General features: G+C 53.4%; 1 protein-coding gene across 1 annotated transcript in view; it reads left to right on the top strand.

Moving 5' to 3' along the window:
• Positions 1 to 14,488, top strand: part of LOC128268350 (protein grainyhead) — a 120,127-nt gene that overhangs the window by 73,819 nt on the left and 31,820 nt on the right. Inside the window, exons 3-6 of the mRNA XM_053005406.1 lie at positions 7,803 to 7,931; positions 9,073 to 9,185; positions 9,256 to 9,798; positions 14,309 to 14,471. Of these exons, the coding sequence (XP_052861366.1) occupies positions 7,803 to 7,931; positions 9,073 to 9,185; positions 9,256 to 9,798; positions 14,309 to 14,471 (948 nt within the window). The remainder of the gene's footprint in view (positions 1 to 7,802; positions 7,932 to 9,072; positions 9,186 to 9,255; positions 9,799 to 14,308; positions 14,472 to 14,488) is intronic.

Below are 14,488 nucleotides of genomic sequence, written 5' to 3'. Positions count from 1 at the left end.
AAGTTCAAAGTGTTCTGAGTGAGCGAACGAGAGCGAGTGAGCGAAAACACGAGCCAAGGAGTAATTGTTTAGAGTGTCGATCTGTGTTTAGATCCCCCACAAATTTATCCTTATTAATCCTCTCTCGTTGTTGATCACGGTTTAGTCTGTTGGTGAGTTGTTTTCCGTGTTCGTCCGGCTTCCCCCCAATGTTCGCCGGTCCACCGTCCGCGTCGGAGAATACGATTCGATGAGGCGATTTGAGCCGATGTTGGGCTAAATTGGCGGATTATGCAAAGCGCTCGAGCCGCTCGAGCCGCCGCCGATTGCTTTATTGCTGCCAGTGTTCGACGATCGAGTGGAATAAGGATAATGATGCCGGTGATGGTGATGATGATCGTGATGATGATGATGGTGATGCTCTTGAGGATGATACGCGGCGATGGGCCACTCCATGTTTCTCGAGTGTCCTCGAGACCGGCGCTTGATAAGTGAATGAACGTGCAGCGATGCTGTTCGGAATGTTTGATACGAAGTCGCACGGTGCGACTTCCGCGGCCCAAAAAGTAAAAGGACCCCGCGAGAGCTTGTGTGTGCGTGCGTGTGCGCGGTCCGTGGGTAATTTATTTTAAATATGACAGTTTAAAGGCCCCGAAACAAAAAACGTGGCGTTCATCGAAGCACGCCCGCCGGCCGGCCCGGGTGGACGATAATTTACTCTTTTGCGGTGCGCGCGGCCACCAAAAACTGCGCTACGTGACGTCCTTTCGCGTGTGCTGCGTGTCCTGGCCGGTGCCGAGTTGCAACCACACCACAGCACACGTCCCGGTTTAATTGTCCCTTAATGTGTCCCACGTTCGATGTCGCGTGTGAATGCGGCGCTGGGTCGATCGATCCGCTTTTGGGCCGCCGCTGCCGCCGCCGATCGGTCGGCAGTCTGTTTTGCCAACAGACGCCGCGTGCGTGCGTGATTGCGTGTCGCAACTCCGGGCTCGGTTAATGACGCGAAACTGGAACGGATTGTTTTAAGCGGGCGTTTTATTGTTCATAATTTGTGGCACAGTGGGCATGAGACCTAGGTCCTCGCGGTGAATCGCGCAAACCTCATTAGGGCGATCCGCGACGGAGCGACGGCGTGTCATTAGGCAGAATAATAGCTCCAATTGCATTTCCGGTTCCGATAGAACGCAGCATGGTGTGGGGTGTTATCAGTCCCCGGTGCGCGAACCGTGCCGCAAGTGGAACGGATACACTGCACGGTTCGCGGAACAGACACACGGCGGCCGGGTTTTGTTCCGTACCGATAACCCCCGGGAGCCTTTTTTTGCCGGGCCGAGCCGAGCGAGAACGTGTCACCCGGCAGCGTCAGTCGTCCGTAACCAATGGCACTTTATCGCGAGAGGCATTATCGGGCAGCATAAATTAGCTGACGGCCAACCCCGCGGGATAGTGTTTGTTTTGAGGAGGCTCTCCCGCGCTTCGCTTGGCGCGCGTATTAATTTTTGAGTGTTTTCGCGCTGCTTCTTCTTGCGCTTTGTGCCCGATTCTTACCGCTGCGGTGGGAACCGACGGGAACCGTGCGATCGTGCGATGTGTGCGATATCGGTCCGAGCGGTGGTTGGTGTTAATTTATACGGAAAACCATTTCTTTCCCTGTCTGTCTCTCTCTGTCGACGGAACCCAACCAATCCGCGCACGACGCTTTCCCGGCTCTATTAGTGGATTTATCATTAATTAGCGAGCGAAAAATGAGGCAATGTTTGCACAGTGGAGACAAAATTTAGTCACAAACACACGATCGATGCAGGGGATTTCTATTTTTGCCCTCCGCGCGCGCTAATGCACGGACGATCGGGCGATCGGGCGAAGCGTTAAAAACGTCACCGGCACAACAAACACTTGGCTTTTGTTTGGTGTTTCTGGCCGTTGACTTCACGCAGGGGGCCCTTCGATTGGGCAATTGGGTTGCCTGGGCACGGAAATCTAATTTACGAGGAAAGTTGATGAAAGCGGCCACGGCGCCGCTTGTTGCGTGGCCGGCCCAATCCGGGTGCGGATTCCCCGGGCTCGGGCTCCGGGTGGTGATGAAAATTTTTAAGATAAATTTCCTCCCGACGGTGGCCCCGTGTGTGTGTGTGTGTGTGGGTAACCTTGCGGCTAGGTCGCGGCGGTCCCCAGGATCCGTGCGGAGGGGTCCGGCGGAATGAGGCGCGCTAGAAAATTATGCAGATTCGATCTGCAACAACGGGGCCCACAACAACGGAGCTGTGGAGCTCTAATCGAGCGGGCCGGCATAAATATTCATAATGCGTAGCCTAGCGTGCCCTAATGTCCGCCACCAGCACCACCAGCACCGTGGCGCATCGGATTCCGATCGTCTCGGCTAATCCGAAACCGACAGAAATCTCAGCCTTTACGTCTGGGAAATCTGATTAAAAATTAAATGAGCTACCAATTCCGTCGCGCGGGCCGCGGCTACGGGGACCCCCCCCCATTATGGCCAGCCCATCGCACCACTACTATCGCGCATCATCACCCTCATCATCCGCGCCATCATCGGCGGCATCATCAGCATCACCATCATCATCATCTGAACCGTCGCGAGTTGGGGGCCCCCAAAAGGCTCTCTTCGGGTTCGTCGCTTGCGAGTCTTTCGTTTAGTGGGGCAATGCGAGATGGCGATAAATAAAATCCAAATTTATTGAGCATAATTAAGAATCGAAGGTAATAATTTCGAGACCAATAGGCAGGGCTAGTGGGCAGGGCAGGGGAACGGAACGCCGTCCAAACCCTCCCCTCGGACGCAGCAGGTGATCGCGAGGGCACACCGATCGTGGTCGGGTGGTTAATTAATTCTTTTCCGAAAATTATTAGAGCTCCGCTTCGAAGCCGTCCGTCCGCCTGTGTGTGTGTGTGGCGGCCCATTTCGGGACTGCCGGGAGGATCCGGGCGCCCGATTTGGTCGGAGCGCAGCGCAGAATCGTACCCGGGGACGTTATCGTGACGAAATTGGAGTGCATTGCGGTGATTGAAAATGAAGTCCGCGATCCGACGATCCCATTTCGCGTCACGCCAGCGCCCCATCACCCCAAACCGCACTGAATTCATAATTAACCCGACAGCCACAAAAAACATGGCACAACCACGAGAAAGAGCTCGAAAGTTGCATCGCAGTGCCGCAGGAACATTGAACACATTATTCGAAGCAGCGCCCGTTTCCCGAGTGCCGAGGACGCCGAAATCGTCCTCACGCACGCCGAAATGGTGTCGTAAAATGGGTGCAATTAAAAAATATTAAATGTTGAAATGCACTTAACTTTAACGGCCCCGGGGGCCGCCACGGCGCGCAGCTCCGGTGCGCGCTGATTCCGCGGTCATCCTGCGCCGATGGCGCTTCGGGGGATGGCTTAATTTTGTAAAATTCACGGCTCACGCCTCACACGCAACCGCACCCAGCCCAGCCCAGCCCAACAAAGAGCGGCTCAATTTTGCCACGGGACCATAAAGTAAGCGCCCGGCCCGGCCCGACCAAAAACCCGGCAATTATTCGGTTCGTTCGGTTCGGTCGGTGGGATATTTAAGCTCGTCGCTCGCCGCTCGCTACTTCGGCAAATAATTTAAACATTAGCCTTCCATTGCCGTCGGCCCGACCATCAACGCAACCATCAACCGCTTCGGCTCATTTATTGATTCGGCCGGCTTATCACCGCAATCGTAAAATCTCAGCCCAGTCGAGATCCTTTTTTTGTTGGCCAAAGTGCGGGCCGAAAGTCAACAATGTCACATGATACATCACACCCGATCACGCCTCGTATCTCGTGCGCCGGGACTAGTGCAATAATGTTGATGTTCAACCTTTTTTTTTGTTTTGTTAAAATTATGCAACCCACGAACGCGGACATTTAGATCGCTGGCTTTAGATATCGTGTCGGAAGTCGGCCCCGGTCGATCCTTGACGCTTTATGGCTCTTTCTCCTCGCTGCGATGCGGTGCGCTCCCTTCACTTTCGAAAAAGGCTGGTCCCATCTCGCCCTGCACTTCCGCCTCACGCAACCCGGGCCGGGCGTTGCGAAATATCCTTGCCCGGCCAGAGTCCGGGTCCGTTATTTAATTAACCACACACTCTCCGGCGGATTATCCGAAGCCGGGGCCGCCGAATCACGGGCCTTTTGTTTGTTTCTGGCCCGCAGTCACCGTGCAACGCCCGTCACGCCCCACAAAAAGCAACATAAAACAAGTAATAATAACAAGATGTCAACAAACTAAAGCACCCGGGCCCGCGGGTACAATCTCCGGGATCGCGGCGCGCGCGGGCCCGTTCGCGTTTATGGCGCACCCATAAATTAACGACAAACGGCCAATTCACTGACAGGCGCGTATCAATCGCCGTTTGCGCTAATGTGATCCATTTTTTGCTGGCTTGCTGGCCGGGGTTTGTTTGGGGTGGTTCGCCTGTTGGCCGAGGTTGATGGTTTTTTTTTGGACGGTACCCCGGTTGTCCTTCCTCATCCTAGTTCGCTCCGTTCGCTTATTAATCGTCATCCCTTTTTGGAGGATTTTTGGTCAAAGTGTTGTTGCTGCTACGGACTCGACGCGATCCGAGTCAGAGACATTCCACCAGCAGCACCGCGGCAGTGGCCGAGAACCTGTTTCGGCCCGCTTCGGCACGGTGTGTGTCAGGACGATTGAGTATCGCCATCGGGGCATGCGTAACGGTAGCCGATTTCGGCTGTAATAAGTTTCGGTTGTTAGCTTTCTGTCTACGATCAACGCCCAAAGGCCCAAGGCTGGCTGACGTTGCTGACAGGAGCAAAGCCTACTTCGAGCGAATGGGCCATGGTCGGAGGGACCTTATGAAGATTTCTATCGATTCGAATCGCAACGGTGAGATCGCAGCCGTCGTTTCTGTTTCAATTCGATTGCCCCAAACAAACACACACCGGTCAAGGGTTTGGGACCCTCCAACAGATCAATCATCCGCGGGCCGAGCATATCCCGTCGGATCCCAAGGATGGCCAGAAAATCAGAAAGCCACGCAGCGATCATCAGCGAAACGGAAATTGATTTTTGACAGTTGTCATTTTGATTAGAATCGGGCCGGGTCTGTGGGTTTTTTTCGTTTCTGGCCGCCGCTTGGGCTTTTCCCAGTCCCCGTGCTAAGTGCTGCATCATTTGGGTGTGGGTTCTCCGGGCTCACGGCGATAAGGGACTTTCGCTCTCTCTCTCTCTCTATCTCTGTCTCTGTGGCATTCGAAGAAACCCGAGATGCGCGAGAGCCTCCAATCGGCGGCCAATGTGATGAATCGTCGGACCGCACCGAACCGCACTCCGGAATGATGTTGGTCCTCGCCGGGGTCATGTCGCCCGGACCGCAATCACCGAAAACATGACTTTCAATCACCCGAATCGAAGTAGACCCTGAAACGGGGCGGTGTCCGCCGGAATTCGAATGCCTCGGTAATGAGGAAACAGAACGCGGCCAAGTTCTAGGCCGGGTGGACCTAGGAAATCAATTTGTGGTCGAGGCCCCCGGGGGCCAGAATATGAATGTCCGCCGCATGTGTGTGTGTGCGCGTGCGTGTTCTCGTTTATCGCGACGATCACTATCGCGTCCCCAATTTCGTCCGGACTTTCCGGCACCGATGAAATAATAATTCCAAATCCCAACGCTCAGAAACAAACAAAAAAGAGACGAACGTGTGGAGTGGATTCACTTGGCCACTGCTGCGTGCGATCGGAGTGTAGTGCGCGGCCTCCAAGACGGGAGCCGTGGCCGGCCGGCTGATCAATCATGTTTTATTTTGCGTGGCGATCGGGGCCACCTTTTTCGGGGGGGCCGCAAGGCGTTTCATAATCGCAACGCGTCGCTCCGTCCGCCATACGAAGTGCCCAGGGTGCGTGTCCGTCAGTCGACAGGGTTCGACGGTGCTAACGAGCGCCCGCGGCCGCACGGCGTAGAGCAGGATTTGTCAAATGCTGCCGGCTGAGGTGGCAGTGGCAGTGGCATTTTCATTCCGACCGTGGCTAGAAACCGAAAACTAGTATTTTCAAACTCCAACTTCACGCGACCAATCGGAATCGGGTGCTCCATTCAGTTGTGGAAGTGGACGGGATTAACACGGCTTAGTGAGTGAGTGACTCCAGTCGACTTTTAAGCTTCCTTGCTGCTTCAATACTTCACCCAAAGAATCGTTTACAATGGACAGTAACACTTGTTGAGTTTACTTTGTGGCAGTTCTGAACTATCAGCGGGATACGCAAGAACAAGGTGTCGAAGTTTCCTGAAGATTTGTAGTCAACATTCAGGGCCCAATTGTACAGGGTGCGTATTTACGACAGGGGTATTTAAATGTTCAATAACTCCGCCGCTTTTCAGTCGATTTTGGCAAATGAACAAGATTTATATAAAGTATAGAATGACATTTATTAATAATTCACTCAGAATACAATATCGTTCAAATGACCGCCTCCATTAAACACACAAAAAGCAGGCATTTTTCATTGGTTTTGGGCATTTTTATTTGTATTTGACAACATTTCGGCCATAATAACTGCAGTTTTCGCTGTGATGTTAGCTTTCAGTTCTTCAATGGTCTTCGGTTGGCTGGCATAAACCTTACTCTTCAAGTAGACCCACAGAAAGAAGTCAGAAGAAATTCGACAACAATAAGCACGCACAGTTTTCACATTTGAACGATTATTTTCAATGTAGAGCACTACAATTTAAGCGTGTTAGCATTCCCAGATATTGATTCATTACTAAAACGGCATAGACTGACGTTTCAGAATCTGGCTGATACGTCAAAATCGACTGACAAATGGTGGAGTTATCCAACATTTAAATATCCCCTGTCGTAAATACGCACCCTGTAAACGCTACAGAATTCACGACCCATCATGGATTTTCTTGCATAACCCACGTGGCGGATCGCTGATTGCTTATGCTTATGCCAAGTGTTTCTGGTGCTGGCCGGATCTTGACGATGGTCCGACACCTAGTCTTCCAGTTCCTAGTTGTTGACTTCCAATTTTGCACCCAAACCTATTGGAATTAGAGTTTAATCATAGTGGGATTTAATCATAGTGTTAAAAGAAAAGATCTAAGCCTAGATCGGTCGATTCCTTGCACCGAGCCTAGAGTCAAGCCTTCGTTCCAATCGCATCATGCTCATGCGCGTCCGCTATCGGGTCCAATTTATCGGCAACCGCCGATCGCCGCACCTAGAACCGGCCGCCGCGGGTGACAAGTGGCGTTAATTGAATTTATTTCTGCACTCGCGAAGCGAAGGACTCCACGCGAGGACGATCGCTTGCGGCACGGTCTAAGGGCCAACCCGGAATTATTGAATTATGGTGCATCGCAATGGATAAGCATCGTGGCCCGAACAACTTCATCTTCTCCCGCATCCCTCCAGTCGGAGCTTTTTTAATTAATCGATTTATGTAATCTCTTCCGCTTCGCCGCCGACACCGCCCGCTCCCATTGGCCATGGGACATTAATTTGTATTGCTCAGCCTAACTCAGTGCGCCTGAAGTCTAATTGCGTTCCGCACCTGTCGCCGGCCCGGACGACCCGGTCCCGTCGGTCGGTCGGGGCGACGGTCGAAGATTTATGTTTTTGGGCCAAAATTGAAACTTTTCCATCAACACGGCGCGCGCCGAGTGCCTGCGGGCCAGACATTTGTCGTTTAATTAAAATTCAATTAACCGTCCGCCGTCGAATCGTATTCTCCCGGCGCGCGCCCCGTTGGGTGACAACACCGACCGATCGGTTCCATCGGCCCCGTTCCTCATTCTCTGTGCCCCGTTCCGCAATCGCTAGGTCGCACCGTCCACGTCGTCGTCGTCGTCGTTGCCGTCGCCTCACGTTAGAGAACCTCCACCCAGCCCTGGAAGTCCTTCAACGGAAACCATGTATGCTGCCCCCGGCAGCACGCAGATCTACCTGCAGGTAAGCGCGGCCACCGCGCGGCCACTTGAGGCCACCTCGGCCGCCGCCGCCGCCGCGGCTTTCGGGGCCCCGGGTCTCTTTATATTACTTTTCAGAGCACCCAAAACGGTGCCGGTATTAGAGCTTGTTTCGTCTCACGGCCGCGTGACGAAGGATTTCCGAATTGTCCGGTGAGGTGGAAACCCGAGGTAACAACACACACACAAACCGCGACACACACGCGAGCGGGTGATCGAAAATGATCAACCTTTTTTGCTGCTCCGGCTGCCACTTTCGTATTTGATTTTCGAGCGCTTAATCGCGCTCGACTTTTGTGCCGCGTCAGCCGCACTGTCATCGTAATCCTGCTGCTGCCGCCCCGCGGCCTCCCCCTAACACCTGACTCTAGGCGAGGCAACGCTGCGTGTTTCACCTAAAATGTGCACCCCTCTCTCGGGGGGCCCACCCCGGGAGCAGGCCCCATCTCTGGGGCTGAAAATTAGCATATTTACATAAAACCTACCAACCCGTCCCCAACCAGCGTCCTCTTTCCCTGAACACCGATCCAAATCGGAGCGCCAGAGGTGCCCGCCACCGTCAATCTGTGGCCCGGCCAACGTCGCCCAACGGCGGGGTCCCACGGACGTTTTGACGTTTATATTTCGTTCGACTTTTGATGGGTTGACAGGTCCCGCGCTCGCCCGCGACCGTGTGTGAGGCAGCGATTATGAGAAGAAATGAGAAGCAAAAAAAAATGAAGGGACGCGCGATCGGGCCTTCGATCACTTAGCGATCGATCGAGGAACAGGTGGTCGCTCTGTTTTCTCACCCTTCCCTTGCGGCGCGCGGCCTCCTGTGCCCGCGACAGCTATTGACAAGTTTATCAAACACAAAACCAGCAAGCCAGCCAGCCGGCCAGCCAGCCAGCGGCCATTTTATGGCCCGTCAGAGGCGTGTTCGCTTTCGCTTCTCGACAATGTAGCGCGGGCCGGGGCGATTAGAAAGGTGATGAACGCCCAACGCCCCAGGATTTGGCCGCGAGACCCGCGGCACCCGGATTACCGAACACCGTCCGGTCGGTCCGGGTCCGATCGAAATTGTACTCGACTTTGTCACCGTTACTTAACCCATACTCATGCCCCGGTTTTGTCTTTGCCCACAGGGTCCTTCCCATCAGAACAGCACGGCAGCGTCGGCCAGCTCCAATGTGAACACGAACTCGCCCAGCCCCGGCTCCTACGCACAGTATGACATGTATCCGCCGAACAGACTCGGGTAAGTGGCTCCGAATCCTCGCAAAGGATCTTCAGTCCTCCTCAATTCGGCAATTCCATTTCCGTTGCAGCCCGGGTGGGTCGGCGTTCATCACCGAGCCGTACACGTACCGCGAGTACTTCGACAACCAGGGCTACGCACCGGCCCGCACCATCTACGGCACCGCGACCGACTCCGAGGGCCCGCAGCCGGCCACCACGTACGAGGGCCGCTTCACGAAGACCGGCTCGATCTACACCAAGACGATCACGTCGGCCGGCCTGACGGTGGACCTGCCGAGCCCGGACTCGGGCATCGGGGCCGACGCCATCACGCCCCGGGACCAGAACAACGTCCAGCAGTCGTTCGACTACGCGGAGCTTTGCCAAGCCCCGACCGGTCTGCTCGATCCGAACGCCGCCGGCCACATACCGGCGTCGGTGGCCAGCCTGCAGCGCAACCTGGTCGTCAACGGGAGCCAGAACAGTCCGACCACATCGCTCGGTAGCTCGTCGGCGGCGGCGGCAGCCGCGGCCGTTGCCACCGTGGCCGGTGCCGTCGTCCCGCCCCGCTCCCGCCCCTGGCACGACTTTGGACGCCAGAACGATGCTGACAAAGTTCAGATACCAAAAATGTAAGTTTCGTAAGGAAGAGGGATACTAAGTTGATCATTTTTCGATATTTAATGTATTTTTGCTCCCGAAGTTATGCAATCCGCAGGGCACCTGCGCTGATAACAATCGTGGTAACGAGTTTTTAATGGATAGTCATCGGCAAATATCGAATTTCTGATAAAAATCTTATCACCCATGGATGCAAAAATACAAAGGAACAGTAATTAGTAATTAGTAACTTTATTATCGAGTCGATATCATCTACTTGATTAAATACATGGTCAGTCGCGATGGTATGGTCAGTGTTCCTCCGTAATAAAGGAATCTATGAGCATATCAGGAAAGCTAAGTATTTTTGGGATTGTGCTACCTTCAACCGAAGGCAATTGAACTTGGTTTTGGATCACTGCTATCTATCGCCAGTATCTTCTAAACTATTCTCTCTAGAAGATTGTCTTTCGTTTGTTGCCATATCTTGCCTTAACATTTATGCCGCGCTTCCAAAGCTTCTTCTCCCAAAAACCCATCATGAGCCAATAATTTACGAACCGTAGGAGAAACGGCAGAACATTATTTCTGGCAGCCAGCGGCTATCGAGATAGTCCTAAATTTTCCTATCTGCTCTTTGCCTTCATCGAGAAAAGTATTTGCAAGCTTACGATTTGAAAATAGACGACGATAAACCACTCCTGAGGTGCTTGTTTCTTAAGATCTTACTCGAGGTACTAAACTGTATTTTTCGTGGTGTGTCGAAATGCGAAATGTGAACATTTGATCACTTTCGTATCAAAGAAGGATCTATTACCTTTCTAGCGATCCATACTATAGCAACATTATCCTTTGAAGACCGTGGAAACGATCGCTTAATGCTAGTCAATGAAAGTTGGCTTAAAACAACAATTTTGATTACTCCTGTCGCTTGTGGATTCGGATTGGCCATCTTAGTTGACTTATCTGTTTTAAGGCAATATACCTGAGCGGCTACGAAATTCTGTCAAGTCCACATAGTGTAGCGTCCCGTCCCGTTAACGAACCAAAAGGATCATTTTTCAGCCACCACCAGCCACACCAGGTTCGGCCACAATTACGCCATTGTTTAATCGGCGACCGGCTAATGCCCTCGAGTGTGCAAGATTAATTCACGATCGTTAGCTCACCGCGGGGCAAGTGCAGCAAGTGCAGATGATGCAGTGGCTCGCTGAAAGGCTCCTAATGAGGTGTGATTCGCGGCCGATGGCTTCACCCATTAGCGGAGCCATATTTCAATTACGATACTCCGACCGCTCGGGCGTCGTCTTGCGTAATAATGCCGTCGTTACTGGAAGCATCGGCCTCCCACAGGAACCAGCGGGAGCGTGTGATATGCGATCATCACAATTAGGGCGCGCACGTCCTTGCAGTTCGGGTTCGTGGGTCGCGGTTCGTGTACTTAAGCCGTTGTCTTGAGATGAAGATTTTATGCTGCTGCCTAGACCAGGCACCGTCAACGTGAGTTCAATCAAAACGCCATCAGGTGGCGAATTCGAAAAGGATGGCGGTGCACCCCGCTCCTCCCATTAACGCTAAGCCACCAGGGCAGGGGCCTTTGATGGATTAGCCTCGGAGTGCACTTATGCTGGCGCGGCTTATGCTGCGGCCCACTCGACCTTCTTTTAAGTCACTCCACATCGGCTGCTGCCTCCGATGCCTTATTATTATCGGCCACTCTGAAGGCTTCCTCGATGGCCGGCCCGTTCGCTTCCTGCCTGCCTGGTCGCTCGCTTGTTTCAGCCGCGTGCAGTGCTCGGAACTCGCAATGGACCACAAGACACACACACGGACACGGCAACAAACTGGCCGACGGTTCGTGGTACTAATTGAAATTTAATCTCTCGGGGCGCGTCAAAGATAACTGTCTCAGCGCCCGGGGGGGCACAGGGACGCCTAATCTTGTCCCGTGGCCCGTCGCCCTCTCTCTCGCTCACTCGCTTCCTTGTTGCGATGACGCCCTAAAATGGCGACGCGGGTTGCGGGCCGCATTAATTGCATTTTAATTGCATTACAATCGACGGGCCGGGCACCGCGTTTCCTAACCGGTGCAAGTGTTGCAACTAAAAAGCAAATACTTCCATCGGTCGATTTGATTTCATTTTAATGAGACTCACTACTGGAACACAGACACACACAGCGGCAGACCCACACGGTCGCAAAATTTGGCCATCCTATTCGCGGTTCGATCGCGCTCCGGCAGTCGATTTCCGGAATGTGTGGTCTACGTTTGTTCCCACGGCCACCGATGGCTGCTGCTGCAAAGGTTGCTGCTGCTGCCATTTGTTTCCTGCTTATGCGTCCCGTCCGTTTTGTCACACACACACACGCATACACACGCGGGCCAATGCGCGTCGGAACGTCGGCGCAAAAATCCAATTTGCAATGCTCGGCGCGCCGAATCGAATTCGAATTTCCATTCGTTGGCCGTCGGCAGTGGGAAAAAGCACGAGCATAAAATAAACATAACGATAATCATAATCTTTATTATAACGACGAATTTATGTATGTGCATACATGCATTTTTATGTGCACCGTGTGCACCGCGCACCGAGGCTCTGGGCAGCCGCGGACGTCGTCGTCGTCCTGTCGTTGCCGCTGTCGTCCCCTTCATTAGGACGGGGGCTCCATCATAAATGTATGAAATGTGTTGCGCTCATGCGGTCACCGGCACGGCGGGCACCGATAATTGGGCATCATAGATCAATTATTTTATGTTTCGTTCAACCCGGGACCCCAGGACTCGGGCCGTGATCCATTTTTTACGACGATTTCGGACGACGCAGCGTGGACACGCAAAACGCATCGCGCGTAAAGCGAACAAATTTCACTGCCGCTGCGCTGAAAGTTTCGTGGCCAGACTCGAGGTCACCACCACCGAGAGTGGCATCATATTACAAATCAGCCGTCAGGAGCCGCCGCAAGGAGGATGATTTATTCCGAACGCATCGATCGGTTGAATGGGAAAGCTTTCTGTGGGCAATGCGGGTTCGTAACAAAAAACGAAGCAACCCACGGAAGGCACGTTCGAACAGATTTCGATCGGAATCGGTCGGTGGCGATCCGATTCATGCCCGAGAAGATACTCTCCTTAAATAAGGAGAGAAACTTATTTTAATTTAATTATCAGCGGTTGAGCTGGCTCCACGATAGACTTGCCGTGAGCCGCCCGAGGAATTTTATGGGAAAAAAACGTTTAAATGGCCATCGATTCCAATAAAATGAGGATGTTGCAGGTGGCGTGCTACCTTCCCAGCCAGAAGAACGCTCTGTCACCGGCTCGCAACGCAGCTTTCGCCGCGTTCGATAAATAATTAAATTTAATCTACACAGGGCAGAGCCCCTCCCGATCACCGGGGAGGAGGCCCCGGAGTGAACCGATTATTATTATTATTGACAGCTGTGTGGCCGGACGACCACTAATGGGGCGGGGAAGCAGCGGCAAAAACCATAGAAATGGGGCCCTACAGGTTACAAATCAGCCGTTCGTTTGTTTGCTGGGCCACCAAATTAAAGCGCTCGCGACACGGCGTCTTCGCGAATGGAATTGAATTAAAAAAGGGTAGCGGGGAGAAGCGAAAAAAAACGTAAAAGATGGCGGGAAAGAAATCTCGCGACTTCGATTATCGATCAATTAGTCGCCGCGCGACCGTTAACCGCTCTTCGACCGACCGATCGCTCGCAATGCTTGCAATTATCTCCTTAAGCGCACATAAGCGACACGACAAAGCGGTGGCCATCAGAGCGGTGGTTGGCAGCGTAAAAAAATAGGCAGACTGTATGTAACGCCCCGGGAGGCCTGGCCAGGGCTTGGCCCCTGGCCATGGAAAAACGCGACGCGCCGCTAGAAAATCGCCGCTTCGTGTCCGACGCTCTGATTTCCACTTTTCCGCGAACCATTGCGCGCGCGAGTGAAAAACAATGGAAGGCGCAGCACAACGAAGTGCGGCAGCAAAAAATGGAAGGCATCGCCGAGCGCGCATCATCCTTTTGGATGGATGCAATGATGATGATCGGAAACGAGTCTCGCTCGCTGCGCGACCGTTCCGTGAATTGGAGCAGTCCTCCCCTCACCGGGCCGCCCCGTCTGCCCGGCCGATTATGGAATTTTCGATATAATTTCTATCCTCTGACAGCGCCGGTAGGGCCTCGCGATTGCATCTGCATCGCCCGGCTGGCCACGCGTGTCACTGCGCGTTTTCTCCTGGCCACCGTTTAGAAAATTTCTAATTGTCCCGCGTCGACGGCGCGCGGCTGCTGCTTATCTGGTGGCCGCACTTTCCCCGACCGACAAACGGGTTTCTGGCCCCAGGCCATGGGCGGCTCCGAATCGCAGGATGTGTGCAATTTAGTTGCCGAGCTGCCGACTGGCACCGGCGACGGATTGGGACACGCAGTTTTGTTGCAGATTATGGTCGATCGACGGTGTCGGCGTATTTGGCGAAAGTATTCGCCAGGCCTGGTATTGTGTCTAGGGCTAATGTTTCATCTCAATCGTTGCAGATACACCGACGTCGGCTTCAAGTACTATCTGGAGAGCCCGAGCAGCTCGAACCAGCGCCGGGAGGACGACCGGATAACGTACATCAACAAGGGACAGTTCTACGGCATCACGCTCGAGTACGTGCACGACCCGGACAAGCCGCTCAAGAACCAGACCGTGAAGGTAAGCACCCCAGCAGG

This window comes from Anopheles cruzii, chromosome 2 (genome assembly GCF_943734635.1).
Source record: "Anopheles cruzii chromosome 2, idAnoCruzAS_RS32_06, whole genome shotgun sequence".
Taxonomy (NCBI): Eukaryota; Metazoa; Arthropoda; class Insecta; order Diptera; family Culicidae; genus Anopheles; species Anopheles cruzii.
This window is presented reverse-complemented; position numbering and strand designations above follow the sequence as displayed.